The sequence below is a fragment of the Macrobrachium rosenbergii genome, chromosome 22, assembly GCF_040412425.1.
Source record: "Macrobrachium rosenbergii isolate ZJJX-2024 chromosome 22, ASM4041242v1, whole genome shotgun sequence".
In the NCBI taxonomy this organism is placed as follows: Eukaryota; Metazoa; Arthropoda; class Malacostraca; order Decapoda; family Palaemonidae; genus Macrobrachium; species Macrobrachium rosenbergii.
The window spans coordinates 14,055,243-14,073,917 of record NC_089762.1 but is presented as its reverse complement, the minus strand read 5'-3'; the positions used below and the strand labels follow the sequence as shown (position 1 = coordinate 14,073,917).

At 36.8% G+C, this 18,675-nt stretch overlaps 1 protein-coding gene across 19 annotated transcripts in view; it reads right to left on the bottom strand.

Moving 5' to 3' along the window:
* LOC136850589 (DNA-binding protein RFX2-like) overlaps nt 1–18,675 on the bottom strand; it is a 447,592-nt gene that overhangs the window by 255,271 nt on the left and 173,646 nt on the right. For 10 of the 19 annotated variants that reach the window (XM_067124244.1, XM_067124245.1, XM_067124247.1 and 7 more), the window contains one exon: nt 16,780–16,882. In XM_067124244.1, the coding sequence (XP_066980345.1) occupies nt 16,780–16,882 (103 nt within the window). Of the gene's footprint in view, nt 1–15,884; nt 15,939–16,779; nt 16,883–18,675 lie in introns of all 19 variants that reach the window. The other 9 variants (XM_067124238.1, XM_067124246.1, XM_067124239.1 and 6 more) reach the window with 1 other exon arrangement.

Here is an 18,675-nt window from a genome sequence, read left to right as displayed (position 1 = left end):
GGTTTTCGTGTTCTTAACTAATGCCCTTAGATATATATATATATATATATATATATATATATATATATATATATATATATATATATATATATATATATATATATATAATATATATATATATATATATATATATATATATATATATATATATATATATATATATATATATATATATGTATGTATGTATTACCTCTCACCGATTCTTCTGCATGATTTTTTTCACTTTGTTCTGAGGCCTTTGTGACTTTTCTTTGCTTGGACATAATCTCATCAAAAGCTCTTTATCTGCTTTATACCTTTCATTAACAAGAGTAATGCTTGCTTTCCTTTCCCCTTTATAGTGTTAATGGCCCCATTCAGTCTCTCTTCCTTTAAAATATCCCTTCATTATCTATCAGTTCTGACATCGAGAAAATCTATGAATGGGAAAACAAAAATTTCAGCACCCTCCAGCCTCTCAGGTAGAGGTAGTTCAACTTCTTTGAAATAAAATCTAATCTCATATCTATCTATTGATGTCAAAGGCTTTTTTGCATGTAATCACACTTCCGAAAGCTTTCTAATGGCCTTGTTAAAACTGAAAGTATATAAGAGCATTTCCTTTTCGTTTCACGAAAGTGCGGAACCACGATATAATTTGTTTGGTAATGGACCCTAACCTCTCTCCTTTCTAAATGCTCTCTGCTGCAACGGGGCTTTGTTTTTCTCTTCAAGTGGTCAGGCGGACAAATAGCGCCCAACTGGGCACCACTTCGCACAGTCCTCCACTGACAGTCTCAGTACCACACTTTCCCACTTGCTTCACTCGAGCGTTACAATCTTCTTTTCTTCAAGAGTGGCTACGCTGCATCTTGTGGTGTACTACTGAATTCTACACATAAAATTACTTACACAGTATAATTAAAGCCCCATGTTTCTTGTACAATATCACGAAAGCCTCACAGGATCAGCCGATCACAAGCTTTCAAAAATATTCGAATATAATTCTCTTATTATTACGACCAAAAAACCAGACTTCTGTGGATTTATTATACAGTGGCTGTATAAATAGCAAGGACAAGTTTCGGTTTCTCTTTCAGCTTACCATGTTAAACACTTTTAGATTTACATTTTAAAGTGATAAGACAACTGTGTAGGGGTTAGACACAAGCGTAAGAGATTGCAAATGGAATGCGGAGTTGCTGAAGTTCCTTCACTGACTGGTGATGGTGAAGAGAAAATGTAAAAACCGGAAAAATCCAGCAGAGATTAACGAATATTACAGTAAATTTTATCCACAGTACAATACTACAGAAGCAGACGGAAGCCTGTGTGGTGGAGCCATGAATGACAGTAGTGGATTTCTTGTTTTATTTAATTTTCTTTGCTTGAATAAAGTCTCACCAGATACTTGGAAGTACTGTATATGTTACACAAGATGGTTGGAATAAATTACTCGGGGAGAAGTACAGTAGAATGGCTGTGCCTGAAAACTGCTGAGGTGCGTTTCTGGCATAAGAAAAAATAAACAAAGCACGTGGCTCACTTAACAGTAACTATAACCATAACTCCCATGTCTTGGGAAGAGAGATACAAGGAAATCCTACAAGGTGCTTCTTGAAAGATTCCTTAAGCGCCACAACAAAAAAGGGCCTTCAAAATCACGAGTTGCAACAAGACTCGCGAGACAAACAGGTGACCTGACAGTATCTAGAAGCAGCGCCGGACGCACTATCAGCGAGGGATTTGAGTAGGTAATAAACAGCAGTTATAACGCTGCGAACGTTGCTAAACGGGAGGTTCGCACTGACACCCACACACAGTTAGAAGGATAAACGTTGCAGCCAAAGCTTTATTCGCGAAATAAAATGTGCAGCCGCCGTTACTTTGTTTATAACAAGATTTCAAGAACGAGTGGGATCGCAGTGCAAGTTTTATGCAGTAGTTTCCGAAAATGGGTGATCTCTTTGTTGTACCGGTAAAGTAAAAGTAAAACATTTCTCCACCGAGTTTGAAAAGGAAACATGATTAACGTGGTCTAATGAAGTTTTAACATCACCACTCTTCCCTTTAACGTTGTAAATAAACGCAATTACATTCTTACAGCAAATGTATTGTCAAAGGAAGTATGGTATGAGAGTGACGACCTAGTATGGAAACATTAATACCAAAAGAAAAATCACTGACAGATAGACAGACAGTTCAATCGATGGTTTTCAGTTACAGTTTGATTTTTCACCTTATGAAGTTTCTATATTGCATCAAAAGAACACTACGGTATAAAATAGACTTCAGTCTACTATTTGAACTGCAATGATACAATGTTAATACAAATATTTCATACAGCAGAGTAAAACAACATTAAATACAATAATTCGTCTTCTGTGGTAGCAAGCCTTAAAGTTATAGTCATTAAGAATGCCAAAAGAACAGACAAAATATTTGTGTATTGTTACGCCCATTTAACTATAACCCTTTGTTCTGTCATCCACTGATGTCTTTTTGACTTTCATTGTCTGTATATAAAAAGTAAATTCATAGTACTTCCCCTGACGCCTAAGATCTAAAACTACAGAATGATCAAGTTAATCTTCTTTTTGTTACTCACGTGAATAAAACCACAAAAATTAACTATTCTACGGTTTAAATAAAAACTCTAGTTACTGAAAGGCCTAGTTCTCGCGGTAAAATATGACAACTTGAATGAATGAAAGCTTTTCTTCTATAATCTAAACTATTTTTGTGGGTAGCTACAAGTCAGAAATTCTGCAGATTCCATTTCTCTTTAAGAATCTTCATTCTCCGTCAATGTGGAGAAGGATGACCTTTATGAATATCGTGGAGAGGCAAGACCTTTAATGAATACCATCACGAAGGGACAGGAGCGGATTAAAATCATTCACTATCCTTCACTTTTTAGTTTACAGCAAATGAAGCATGCAAACTTTTTTTTAATTGCATCGTCTTGATTTCGGAAACCATCTACTGCAATAAGGAAATCAGGCTCCACTCAGGCCTTACCAATATAATCTGTCATTTCAGGGCACCAAAGTTGATTAATAGAGAAGAGCCTTGTTTCCATGGTCGTCATTCGAGTTTTACCTATGGCCTGTACTTGGCTGGGTAATACGTTATTTATCCAATACGCTTCACTAGAAAAAATTCTAATATCAGAACTTTGTCCCTTTTAGCTTAATTGATAAAACCACCTCAACTTTTAAAGACCTTCTAATTTTCGTGGCTGACTGACAAAAGAAAAAAATTATTCCCGTGCTTCTTCACACTATAAAATTTACTAATATCACCATCTTCTCATCTAAAGTTAAATGCAAGTCGACATCACGAAGAAAATCATTTGCTTTTCTACTACTGCTAGAAAGGCCCGATTTGTTATGAACAACCAATGCAATGCTTTCTTAAATTGGTGAAATGACTATTGACCTCTACCTCTCAATACGGTCATTCTGTGAATCAAATTCTGGGTCTTCAGAACAGAAACACGTGCATATATGGCAAACCATGCGAAAAATGCCAATATTCACGGAAAGCTACATACAAAGGCCGCACCTGCCAGTCACAGCGACAACATACTGTTACCATAACTATTCAAGAGTCGGCATCCTCGCATAAATGCGGATGAGTTTCCACGAGTAAGCACACCATTCAGTGTACGAAAAATACATCAATAAGCAAACGAAATGAGCGCAACACACATGCATATGCATACGATAAAGTGATCGTTAAGGGCACATTCAATGACATGTATTACCTATAGAACAACAGCGGAGAACACAACACACCCACACACAAGTGACAAGCCGCAAGAAAGCAGAGTTCTGTTTTTTAACATGCAATCAAAGTTAAAAGCATCGAAGCTCCTGCCACTGTTAAACAAAACAAGCAGATGCACCAGAACAAATTCAATCTACGAAAAACTTAAATATCTGAGATTTCCTGAAATGTGAAACATTTCTTGCGAATGCTGTTCTTGGCAAATTATAATGATATGTACGTTAACCCTTCCAACTTTCCATTTCTCATGCTTCCACAAACCTTTCAATTCAAGAAATTTCTAATCCTGTAGTCTCCCGAACTTACTCCCAGCATTAAACTATAAAAGGAAAATAAAATATAAAAGAATATTCTCACTAGATTCTTACAGAAAAAGACGATTCTACTAAACAGAACCATACGAAAATACACAAAATGTAGGTCATCGAATGCAAGTAAAAAAAAAAAAAAGGTCGGGTTAACAATATTTTGAAAGAAACAAATCAGGATAACTTTTGGCCACATGGATAAAGATGGATGTCTAACTAGGACACATTCAGCGAATGATGCTTTCTCGTGATTCAAGCACATCAAACTTACTCCAGCACAGAGTGGGAATGGTCCTGCAAGAATCATGCAAAAGAATTTCATGATTTGGGCTGTATTTTTCACAGTTTTCTTGCCAATTAGAAAATATGGTACATTCATTGGAATGCACAATTCAAGTTCATTTTCTTGGTAATAATGAAAAACAATATTTTCTATTCAACAATGTTATATTTTTAGAACTATCACATTTTGTAAATTCCGATTATCCGATTCACCACTTTCCGTAAATGTGTGTAAGTTTTTTTTAGAACGACGCCAAATCTTCGTGCACGATCAGTTCAGTACTTGCTCTAATGGTCCCTAACTTGTTTGTTCCAGAAAAACTGGTTTTGGTTCCACTCTTGTAGCAGAATTAACGGCCATCCAAACGCGTAGACATACAGTATGCCCTTACATTTGGCTTCTTTCGCAATACAAAACAAATACATTTATTTTATGTTATGCTCATTCTGTGTAATGTAGTTATCGTATATGGATTTCTTTCACTTTTTTACGACTAACTTTCATTAACTCCTTCCTGTCTTTCTAATCTCATGACTTTTTTTCCAGACATCTTTACGTCTGAAATCATGTCTCTACTAACCTCTCAGGAGTACTATTCGACGAAGCATGTCTACCTTACGTTTCTGGTGTAGATGAATATTTTAATATGAATCTACGCCTTAGCAATAATAGTAATTATTGAGGTCAGTTTGGGAATACTATTTTCAGTGAACATTTTCCATTCGTTAGGGGGTGGATGAGCTTCAGAGTTTGGGAACCCTTGCACTACAGATTAAGAGTTTGGGAACCCTTGCGCTACAGATCAAGAGTTTGGGAACCCTTGCACTACAAATTAAGAGTTTGGGAACCCTTGCGCTACAGATCAAGAGTTTGGGAACCCTTGCACTACAGATTAAGAGTTTGGGAACCCTTGCGCTACAGATCAAGAGTTTGGGAACCCTTGCACTACAGATTAAGAGTTTGGGAACCCTTGCGCTACAGATCAAGAGTTTGGGAACCCTTGCACTACAGATTAAGAGTTTGGGAACCCTTGCGCTACAGATCAAGAGTTTGGGAACCCTTGCACTACAGATTAAGAGTTTGGGAACCCTTGCGCTACAGATCAAGAGTTTGGGAACCCTTGCACTACAGATTAAGAGTTTGGGAACCCTTGCGCTACAGATCAAGAGTTTGGGAACCCTTGCACTACAGATTAAGAGTTTGGGAACCCTTGCGCTACAGATCAAGAGTTTGGGAACCCTTGCACTACAGATTAAGAGTTTGGGAACCCTTGCGCTACAGATCAAGAGTTTGGGAACCCTTGCACTACAGATTAAGAGTTTGGGAACCCTTGCACTACAGCATTCCCTCTTCTACTTGACAACTCTACTGAATTCACATCACCGCCTTTCTTCCTTCAGGCAAACACTGTTCAGGAACTAACTTAAAACGTCCACGAACGTGTCTGTAGCCCCGTAAACATAATTACTGTCACTCTAAGGACAAAACTGTCAAGCCTTTCAATATTATATTCCTGATCTTTCAATGCAAGACCATTCTTCATCCGCGTTCCTTAACAAAACTCATTTACCTTAACAGCATTCATGGTCTCATTTTAACGCTCTCTTTTAATTTTGTGTTTCAAAGAAGCAATCATTAGACATGACACCAATCATTATTCTTACTACAGCTGTCACTCACTTAGTCTTTCTCTGACTTTGTAGTAACGCTCAATGTAACAAAGCAATCCCTCGCATTTGGATCTCGAAAAAGTTTCTTGAGCAATCACGACATTTCCAACAATCTGAAGGAAATCAACTCACAAATGTTCCCCTTGCTTCCCTCATTCTTAAAATATTAACACACAGACAGTTTCCCTCCAAGGTCAGGGCCCCGCTCTTTTAGTCCACTATAACACTAACTTAAAATACTGCATCAAACTGATTAGAAGAATTATCACACCGTCAATGTTGCCATACATAAGGTTAACCGCTGCGTTTAAAAGAGGATGCCTTGGTTCTTTTTCTTGTAACCTTTGCATTAAAAGCATCAAAGCCTTTCCAAATCAGAGCATTATAAAATTCTCTGCACTATTACTCGCTCTGAACATATCACCCAAGCCACCTCTTTCCTTTCCATCAAAATTTGGATCAGGTCACCCAACTCGCATCTCTCTTCTTCACTCTAAAAATTTCCCAATGAAAAGATTCATTCCCCAGAGACCTTTCTTCTCAAACTTCCGATATTCAAATGCAATTAATTTCAATCTTTCTCTCAGTTTTAGCCTGAAACTTTAAGCCAAAAAATGATCGCATTTTCCTGCCTCTACAACCTTCTTAGCCCTCAGATAGTTAAGGCACCTCAAACTAGCATCCGTCTCAGTGACCTTCAACTTACATGCACTCGTGTTTGATTTCAGGAACACTGCCCCGACACTTTTTTCTTTTTAACTACAACATGCATATCGTCTTCTCTCTACGACACTGTTATGAACAGGAAACTCCCAGATCAAATATCGTATACTAATTCATACACATATAAGACACAAAGACTAAATCATATACTTGAATATTTCCCAATTAATTTGCAACAACCCAGAACATGTGGCTCTCTCATACTACCAGGAGAGTCACGATACATCGGACAGAATGATGCAGCCTCCAGCATCCAACAGGAGCAATGAAGTGATTGCTGTTAACCTACGGAGCATTTCTTCCCCAAAGGTCCGCAGCCTTATATCACCTAAGGTTTCCGCGTGAATCTTTGAACATACCATAAAGACGATTTCAATAAGCTGGCGGTGATCAACTGGTTAATTGCACGTTGTTAACAGGGGTTGCAGAAAATGCTTTAAGAGGTTCCCTCCAAAAGTCAGAAAGCCCTGATTTTTCCCCTTTGACAAAGGCAATAGTGTCAGCCTGCTTTAACGAAGTCGTACGCCATACCTGAAAAGTCTGTGTCAAGTATCTAATTCTGCTCAACTACAAAAACGGAGAAAATAAAGAGAAAGAGAGATTAATGTGAAATTCAGTATCAAAGGAATCTGTAAGGCAAAGGGGACTCAGTAATGAGCTTGGCTAAAGTGAAATTCTGCCGAGAAGTATAATAAAACACCAACACATTGTAAAAGTTGTGATAATTGATGCGCAAGGAAAATCTTCCATTTTTGAGTCTGATAGCAACTAATTGGACGAGAGAGAGAGAGAGAGAGAGAGAGAGAGAGAGAGAGAGAGAGAGAGAGAGAGAGAGAGAGAGAACAGAGTCAAAATTCATTCAAACAAATGATGACAGCTGTAACAATATCAAACAATACAGAAGACACAAAATCTCCATCAAATTCTAACTTCAACTTGGGTGTTAGTTCAACTACATAAAATAGTCAAGAAAACTACAACAGAGAAAACTTATCTATGGGATTCTGAAACCATGTAAAAATTAAATTAAAAAAATACGGTCAATCTGAATCAAAATCTCCATCAAATTCTAACTTCAACTTGGGTGTTAGTTCAACTACATAAAATAGTTCGATGGAGATTAGAATACACCTGCATTTTTTCAACACACGTATGTATGCGCAATCCACTACAACAGTTCTCCAGTCACACAAGTTTTTTATAATTCTACAATATCGCGCACTCTTGTGTCTAAATCAACAATAGTAATACCAGTGTTCTCAAATCAAATGATGACAGCTGTAACAATATCAACAGAACATCTACACACGAAAACAACTGGGAATAATAATAACAACATCTTGGAAGAAGTCCCTCTTTGAGGCATACTTCGTTTAAAAGAATGGCACTCTGTATTTCGCCATCTCAATTTGTCATATAAATCAACAATTTCTTGTTTCAAATCAAATGCAGGTAAATTATCAACAGCGCCTGTAATAATAAAAACATCTTGGAAGTTCAGCAATTATTCTAGCGCTTCAATTTGTCATATAAGTTTTTTATTGTTTACAATATCGTAGTCCTTGCTATCACTGAAGGAGGTGAATGGTACTAGGGTTACATGCAGGGAATATTTATACCCAATAACGGGTTTACAACAGAAGGGGAGCCATCCCTGCATGTACACCTGGTGTCATTCACCTCCTCAATGATGGCAAGGCCTACACAAGCGCCGGAATAATCAATGAACTTCGAACAGCTGCTTTATAATTTACCTGCTGAAACGGAGCAACTTATACGCCAAGCTGAGAAGGCGAAATATAAGCTCAACGACATACAGTGCCATCCTTTTCAACGAAATAATAATAATAATAATAATAATAATAATAATAATAATAATAATAATAATAATAAAATAAAATACAGGAGAGAGGTATATCAAGGAAAACCATGTTGGATTATGTGTGAGCGGAGACCAAGATGCAACAATAAGTAGAAGGATGCGTGTGCACGAGGGTGCGTAGGCGGGAGTGGAAACACAGGAGTACGGATGGCGTCAAGCAGCGGCTGTCTGTATTAAGATCTGAAAGTCTTCGATCGGAGCATATGAGGCTGTGCATGGCATGAGGGTGGACCACATCTTTTGTTCAAATATTCCGTATTAGTATTTAAGAGTTCGAGCAATAACATTCAGTTGTGAAAAGAACAGAACCAATTTTTGTTTTATATGAAGAATTTATGGACTGCATTCAATTCACAGCGTAGATACAAAAAAAAAAAAAAAAAATCCCAAGAAGTTTTTGCTAACAAAAACAGGCACTCATTCAATTCCTAAGATTTTGAAAAGCGGATTCTCGGACCTAACCACCGACTTTTCATTTTATGCCAAAGAAAACATAATAGACGGAAAGAAAAGTCTTTCGTTTTCTTTTTGAGTGGAGGAAGGTTGGAAATCACCTTGTTACGATGTGTGGCGTCCCTTTAGCCTACAGTATAGTCTGAGAGATAAAAGGTAAAAGATGCGTTGTATAAAATGGAGGCGCCTCGGTTAATGAGCAATAAATGAGTTCTATTCAAGTGTCAAGGCTATGAGAGTTTTACAGTGGGTTCACCTTTCATTTGGGAGTTAGAACATGAATGTGAGTGATGGATTTCTTCTCTTATCTCTCAAACCTCTCCTTCTGCGGGAGAATGGCTTATTTGGTGTAATAATGACGTCAATAACAATGATAACAGCATTATTACAACACAACTGCTTACTAGATCAAACACTGTTAATAACACAGAAATGATTTTCTTACAATTTACTAGTGAAGACGAACGGCAACTGACAGTTAAAGTTACTTTCTGAAACCTCTCCAGTTTATTTTACGAGTGAAATACCGCCAGTGGCTCAGTATCATTAATTGAGGGTGTGAAGACAGGCAAAGGTCGCTCAATCGTTACACAGTTTGTTTGAGAGGAAACAGCTGAAGGAAATTAGCGTAGGCGGAAAATAGAGTTTTGTAATTATTACTTCCTGATATTACGGAAAAAACTACTGTTTTGCCAAAGACTTGACAATCTTTCAGTATTAACGTTAACTGAAGATTATTCCTCTGCATCATATTGAGTATGAAGCACAAAACATACCAAATAGATCCTACCCAACTATAAACACGAAATTTGCCAAGAAAAAAAATAGTTCCCATTCTGTATAAATAAAACTTACATGCTAAGTGAAGTTCAATGACTGAACAAAAACATGCCTGACACTGCTCCTGCTTTTGAGGTGGACTACAATAACGTCACATCAATCAGCTTTTACATCTCTCAAAAAGATATTCACAGCACTCAATTCTTAAGCTTGCTTAGATCCTAAGGGGACCTGTATGTGAGCCATCTTTCTTCAACACGATCTTTCTGACAGAATTTCATATACTGTATTTCAAGCAATGACATACCATAAACATTGACAGAGTAGAGCAACTCCAGATTTTTGAGATAAAATCATTGCAGAATGGCAAGATAAGGTGAAATCAGTGAAATCCCTAACGTTGCATATCGAAACATTTTGTTTCTGACAAATAATAGCTATTGAATTCAGAAAGGGCAACCTCAGTTAGAAGCCTTCACTGTGCATCATCAAAGTATCTGCCATTTACGTTTTCCTTTTCAAGAACACCAGGACGTGATTAACACAGTTACCCAAATACTCTTTGCAATGTACTCCTTTCAGAAAGAGCAGGAACTTTTGTTTCAATGCACATCTGTCACAAAAAACAAAACACAAAAAAAATGAAGCGACAAAAAAAAAATCCAGTATCCAGATCTAGAGTATAATTTACACCAAAAGCATACTGTACTGAATTTTCCAACAAATTGTAGAAAAAAATACGTTCATCAGTTTTCGCCCACTTCTGACAGACAGACAGACAGGCAGACAGGTAGGCAGGCAAGCAGGCAGGCAGGCAGGCAGGCAGGCAGACAAAGCCAAACCAAATGAAAGGACTTCGTTTGTGGTAAGAAAGCTAACCAAAAATTATTTTGCAATTGCTTCAAAGCGTTGAGCTCTATTCAACAATGACACGAATACCCGAAAGGCACTGTGAGTAATTCAATATTACATCATGTACACTCGATACTCAATTACTGGAAAAAGTTAAAAATAATATAATCAGATTCCCATTCAGACTGATATTAGAACCTGGAATAATCTCGGCTGCGGATGTTTACCGCCATCTCACAAAAAAAAAAGATGATAAATTTTTTGCATTACAATATATTTCATATGCGCGAGGAATATAAATATCAACCAAAAATGACTAATGTGCAAAAAACAAAACCATGCTTTGAAACAGCAGGGTAAAGGAAACTGAAATACACTGATAAAAACAAACCTTCATCAGTGAAGGTGACTGATATAACCTTCACATAAACGGACATAAAAAAAGATAAATTGTGCTTTCAAACTTATATTAATTTGGTGAGACAAAATAATACACACCAACACAAAGATATTTAATCAATAACTCCATATACACAAAGGCATTTGTAAAACAAATACAAATACCATTAACTAACTAATATTTATGAAAATATAACAAATGACAATGACAAATTAAAGAATGGCATGTAGTATGGCGCACATAATTATGTGATTGTCAGTATTCAACGGCCACTGAAAACGTGTTTGACAGGAGTGAGGTGGCCCCTAACCGAAAGCGACTCTGTAAAACCTAAAAATGAGCCTCAATTCATAAACATTACTCTGCTCATGCTCATACCTTCTGAAATACTGGTTTCATCCAAACGCTACTCACGGACACGTTAGCTGTCTTCCATGCCGTTACCTAATCTTCGTTTCAAGCAACAATTACAACTCTGGCAAACGATACACTTCAATCGAATAATTTAAAACTGATTGCCTTCCACAAGTATTCCTTACAACGCCAAACCGAAATGAAATAGTATGTGTATCTTTGGGACTTGGAGCACCATTTGCTGACAAACACAGCACGAGTTGCTATAATCGCTTTGAGTTCAAAAGCCTTTCTCACAAAGCCATGTACTTCAACATTACACCACCTTATGAAACTACGATAAACTATTAACGCCTTCAACTTATTTGTTTCTTACCACATGAATATACAGTCTGCAGCCATGCAAAGGCAACAGTTACTGAAGCTTATGCCACCCTGAAACATTGTCGCAATGTAGATTTGCGTTGTTTCCAATATACCAAAATTTTTCCCTCATTTCCAAAGACTGAATAACGAAGTTTGTGAATACCTAAACTCTCCATCTTCCCGTACCAGCACAATCGGGAAAAAATAAGCAATGCCAACCAATTTACTGCATAATCGTACAGGATAGTTGAGCATTTACAAAGGAAGGCTACAACTTAACACTTATGATTTTCACATACGTACAACCCAATCTTGAATGACAACATTGAAAATAATGTTCACTATGATCCAAGACGCTCTCAGTTTTGACAACAGAGGCCGAAGTGTCGAAAGGTGCCCTTTTCATACTCAACTTATCAACAGGAATTTAAACATTTCTATTTTGAAATCACTGACTCCCTTCCCCCCTTTCACAGGAAACAACTTCCTCAACACGTACAATTTTTTGTCCCAACGGCCCCAAGCCACCCGTATGGGAAGGGATGAAGTGAAAATTTTCGCAATTTACAATGAAACAATCCATATACAAAACATAATTACCTATTTAAGCAACTTTTTTTTTTTTTAGGAAGAAAGCGGTACCATAATGAAGTATCACTTTAACGCTGACCTTAGCCATTTGTTGTGCACTAAAACCGTGCCACTGGATTTGCACCCCTGGGATAAACTTTGATGAAGGTAAAATTATTAAAACTAAATCATGAACAATCCTTATACTGTCCTTATCATTTAATTATGCATCAAAACCCCTGCATCCAGATTTGCCCCAACTGGAAATTGTAAGCTTTAGTAAATCTACACTATGGTAATAGTATGGGGTTTCACAACTGTCGAAAAGTGCTGGTTTCTTCTACATGTCTGGTGTGACGAAAAAATAAAAAGACCATACGCCGTTTAAAATATACATTATAGAAGCAGTCTCAGAAGTACAGCAACCCTCTTTGCAACCTATCATGGTTTTTATCCACTTTCAACTTTCACGACAACAAACTCTATTCGTCCTAATTAACCATTTCTACCTAACTTATTCCGAGTTCCGAGTTTTTGCCTTTCAAGCAGTTTTTATTTATCTGTATGAGTGGACATGGTGAATGAGGTGCTGCCTGAAATCTATACGCTTGTTCCCTGACACCTACTGTACTGTAAATACATATAGGAAACAATTATTCGATACGCTTTTACATCTAGTGTATTCAAGTTCAGGAGAAGTGTTTTTCAAACCGACTTAGAGCTTCCTCTGACGTGGTTAACTGTAAGGTTCTTTTACATAAGTTCAAGACTTAGGCTTTAGAGTAGAGCCTACTTTCTCAGTGGTGATTTGAGTGAGCCTCGAGACAGTGCTCTGGGGCTTTGTTACCTTTACCCAAAAGTGAAGCTAGATTTCTCCCATCTAGCACTATTCTCCCAAGCTATCATTCACAATGTACTAAAACAAGTATTGAATGATTCTGAATACAAGTCAATTACTGGCATATATCACATGCTGAAAGAAACTTTCATCCTGTATGTAAGGTTTCCCATGTCTAAGAAGGATAAATTTAATTCAGCAAGTCTTACTATACACCTTCCAAGGCATAAAACAAAAATATATGCTGCATTATGTCTCAAAAGTCACCTGTCTCACTTTTAGTGATACTGGAATAATTATCCGCTCAATCCTTTCAAACCTTTCCCTCAACTCAACCCGGCCTACCTTACAACCATAGGCAGCCATCCAATCACAAAATAATCTTCCCTTACTGCAGCATCTCTGTTTTCATCCCATCAATTAAGTGTCCTTCCATTCTTTAACCTCTTAATTACCCTCAGTATGTCCTCAACATGCACACAGACATTCTAAAACTTACACTGACACCTTCCATTCTTGTACCATTGAGCACTGGCTCTTATATTTTCCACATAGCCCAAATTTTTAATACACTAAATACACACAGCCAAGATTGCATTCACCTCATACGGTATCTCCATTTGTATTCATGATTTCGAGAGCCATTTGCTCACTGACCTTATCCTTAGTATGTATTCTCTTGTGGGTGTTTACTCCCTTTCTTCCAGCTATCACTTATTCTTTTTTCTCTCTCTACCCCATCCATTCTCCTGCACCCTTGTACATCATCTACTTTATCACTCAACTATACCTCAAATAATCTCTCACTTTCCTTCACTAAACATCTCATCGCCTCCTCATCCCATAACTCCCCTTCTTATTCCTCCTTCCTGCCCTCCTATACCCACAAATCTCCCTGGACTCCCTACGACTCATCATGGAATCTTACATATATACTCCTCAATTGCTACTTCCACCACCGTGTCTTCAGCAAAAATCCAAGTTGCAGCCATTCTCTCCTTCTATATGTATATATCTACACAATTACACATACACACACATCCATATATCATATACATACATTATATATATACATATATATATATGCATATATTATAATTATATACAAACATATATATATACATATATATATGTATACAGATATATATATATAAACAATATAATGATTACATTTTTACCAGATACATATGTAACTTTAATATCAACAATGCCCTCTAAACTTCTCAGTTTCTTCACACTTTTTGAATATGTTTGTTAACACAAAAAATAAGAATAAAATAACGAAATTTTGATGTCCGCAGATAGATATATATATATATATATATATATATATATATATATATATATATATATATATATATATATATATATATATATATATATATATATATATATATATATATGTATGTATGTATGTATGTATTTTAGAAAATTTCTTCATGAAGGCTATTTCGTACACATGTACGCTTATATTTAGGGGTTTGAAGTCGTATATATTTTGAGTAAAGTTGCAATGGCCTGTGTAAATATCAAGCATAAGTGTCCCACATCATCTATTACTTAAAGATATACGGATCTGTTCACTATGTGCTTCCACTGCAATTTAAGGTGCTCTTTAATATCAAACTCGCCACTTGTTTAAACTATAAAGCTGTTGCTTCTCAGCCTTGGATTTTTTTTATTCTGAGAGAGAGAGAGAGAGAGAGAGAGAGAGAGAGAGAGAGAGAGAGAGAGAGAGAGAGAGAGAGAGGAAACAACAGTAAAAGGTGAAGATAAAAAAGTGCGACTCAGAGTACAACAAAAAATAAATTCTGGGGCACCATTTTAAATCTTTAATTATGTAAGAGAGAGAGAGAGAGAGAGAGAGAGAGAGAGAGAGAGAGAGAGAGAGAGAGAGAGAGAGAGAGATTTCACCAAGCAGATAATTTCACAATGAATGCTTTCACACTGGTGACCTTATCAGTAGTTGAGGTATGAAAAGGAGTGGGGATGCAATGGTACCGACATATATATACGTATATATTTATAGCGTCCAATAGAAGTCAACGGTCATTACGGTTACACCATTCGCCATTCTTGCACTTACTAAACAGTACGAGCACACTGTACATGGTCATGAAAAAGTGGCTAAGAGAAAATCATCCAAAAATCTCAAACGAATAGCAAATCAAGCCAGTTAAAAACGTAAACAGCAAAACCGGAAGTTAAATCAAATAATGCAATCGTGAAGAAAGCTAAAATGCAACCAATTGTGTGTCATAATGAAAATTTGAGTCCGCTTTCTGAAGCGACAGGAAACTAAAACAAAAGAACATACACATAAAGCTATAACAGATAACATAAAATAGTACAGGTAGCAAACCCAAGTTCAAATCAAGACGTGGAGAGAAAGCTCTGATACTCTAGACAAAGAGGAGACAAAACCAAATCATAAACAGTGTAGTATTCATTCATAAGACGTCATATCAGTACTGTGTGTTAACGGCGGCCACAACATTCAGAACACCGGGTCATACAACAATCATAACCTACAACCAGAGTTACAACAACAAGAATTATTGTATATATAGATATATATATAAAGCAATGGCACCAACCAAGACCTCTCTCAAGAGTCAAATAAGGTTGCCTTACCTAGGCTAGGGTTGACAGGGGTAAGTGAGGTGTACGAACGCGAGGCATTGCTCTCTGAACCACCATGAAATAAAAACGAAGCCGTCAGCAAAACACATCTTTCACAAACGCAATGGTAACCAATCTAGACACTAAGAGACAGGGAAATCAAATAATAAACTGGCATCTCTCACCAACACACCTATACAGTACATATCCATTAACTGTAACACCTGCCTCAGGTTCTCTTTCAAATCCCACAAGGTACAAGAATTTTGGTAAGCAAAGCAAAATGACAGTTAGCAATGTTGATGTCCTTCTGTTTGTTCCTGGTTGGTTACCAACAGAGAGAGCTTTAAGGAAATAGGTAGGAAATACAGAATTCGATTTCAGTGACATACCGACATAAAAAACGGTAAATTGACAAGATACAGGAAATTCACCAAGAAATTTTAACTGTTCTCTTTTGCAAACACTATGTAAATATACATGATATTTTACTTTTTTGCCTAACGTCTGAACATACAACACTGTTAAAATACATTAATCACTAACCCCCCAAAAATTGAGCATTTCTTCTTTTTAAGAGAGAGAGAGAGAGAGAGAGAGAGAGAGAGAGAGAGAGAGAGAGAGAGAGAGAGAGAGAATTATACTTGGGGCTAGCAAAGATTTAGCAGATTTAGTTCTTTCATGAACTAACATCATGGATAGCGTTAACAAAATAAACATGATAAAAGGAATTTAATTTGTTACCTGCCCCTACAAGTAATTTTATAAAACTTTGTTAATTACATGAAAAACAAACCGCCAATATTCCAAATAATGTGACGACTAGGATTTAAAAGCAAATAGAGAGAGAGAGAGAGAGAGAGAGAGAGAGAGAGAGAGAGAGAGAGAGAGAGAGAGAGAGACTCACCTGCATTGATGATGATATGGCTATCCGCGATGATGGTTCCTTTCGGCAAAGACACTGTCGGCGATGTAGTTGAAGAACTGGTGCCAGAAGTCGTACCCACAACCTGGCGACAAGAAAGGAGACTGATCTTAGTCGGGCGTCAAAGGTTTTCCTTGCTGGGAAATATGCTGCACAAGCACTACATGGCACAGCCATCGTTATTTACATCATTTTATCGATCCCCGTAAATGTTGAATAAAACCACAGCTAAAGAATGCAAACAAAACTACAATATAACAAATTATAAATGCAACGGACACGAGAAAAAACTACAAAATAATTGCAAATAATGCCACAGTACAGCATAAGTGAATTATAATACATCAACAGGCTTCAATAATGACAAGAGATTTAAAGAATGGAAAAATCAAGCCCCAGACCGATATCTCTGCCATCAATTATCCTTTCAATGCACCACACTCCACGGTTCTCACAGTAAGCACAGGACTTACCAAAGATCAAGTTTCACCTACATCAGATACTAATGAGTGCGAAAAAAGAAAGAAACAATATGGATCAAGAGAACAGGAGCGTTCGATAACAACTGTACTACAAATAAAAACAAGGAATAATTTCATACTTCAGATTTACTGTTTTTTCGTATTATAACAGCATCAATTACCACTGAAATTAATTTAAAAAGATGTTAAACATGATTGGGTTTATTAATAAACCCAATCATGTTCCACATAATCTAGAAAAATACTATCTACTGATAGTATTTTTCTCTATCTATTGACAGAGACCCAACCATGCTTCAAAAGCCTGAAACCTTCAGCAAGAAAAAAATGGCCAGTTACGAGGAAACAAAAAGGCCATTAAACAAAACAATGTCAACAATGATGGCTTCTCAGCCTTCCACTGCAACACCTCTATTGACCAATTTCCCTTACAAGACACTTTTCTCCACGTGAGTTACTGACGCAAATGAAACAGGAAGTAAAATGACTGTTTGAGAAACTATGGTAATTAAAATATCCATAGGATGCTATAACACTCTGCAACAGACAGGCTTTACACACAACATCTGAATCCTATTTCTTTGTAAGATCTTCCCCTGCTAAGGGCCACAACCCTTCACAAGCAGCTCCCCCTGTATTGGGATATGTTGCATTAGTATTCCGAGCAACCGGCACTTCGTAGGGCAACCTTTTGACGTCTCATACTTTGCTGAAGTGTTTAATTTGGAAGACTAAATAATTTACAATGAATCATGAAAGTTACAAGGGTTACGACTGAATAAAACTGAGACAGAAGACAAAAATTGGATTATCACTAGTGACACAGTCTCTCTCTCTACATCCTTAGTAAAATGCTACCCCTAAGAAAGTGAAAAAAGTTATTACTGTAAAAGTTAATACCCGTATTCTGCAGTCTTTCATTAGAAGAAAGAGCTAAAATGGGTAATCTACTGCGATTGGAAACAATTAAAAGAAATACACAATTAAACAAGTGTCTATACCTGAACTGGAAAGATTAGAATCTCCCATAGTACACAGTAAAGAAAGAAACATTTTTAGAGAACATTAAACAAATGTTCTCTGTGATCTGAAACCTTTTAGAGTTGACAGGTTATAAATGCAACTTATCTGCCACGAGAGAAGCAGCCAAAAGCAAAACATCAATCTGTTGTCTACTCCTTTTTAAGGAAAACTTGCGTGTCTAACACTACGGGGAACGCTGAGCCAGTCTAGTATATACTGGATGTGGAACTGGCTTTAATCTGTGTCAACAGTAACTGAAAAAATCATAAATGCACCAGTCACCTATCTCATGAAAATAATTACTGAAAAAGTAAGACTGAATTACCACTCGCCCTTATTAGTCAAGAGATCATCAACCTCTAACGTGTACACA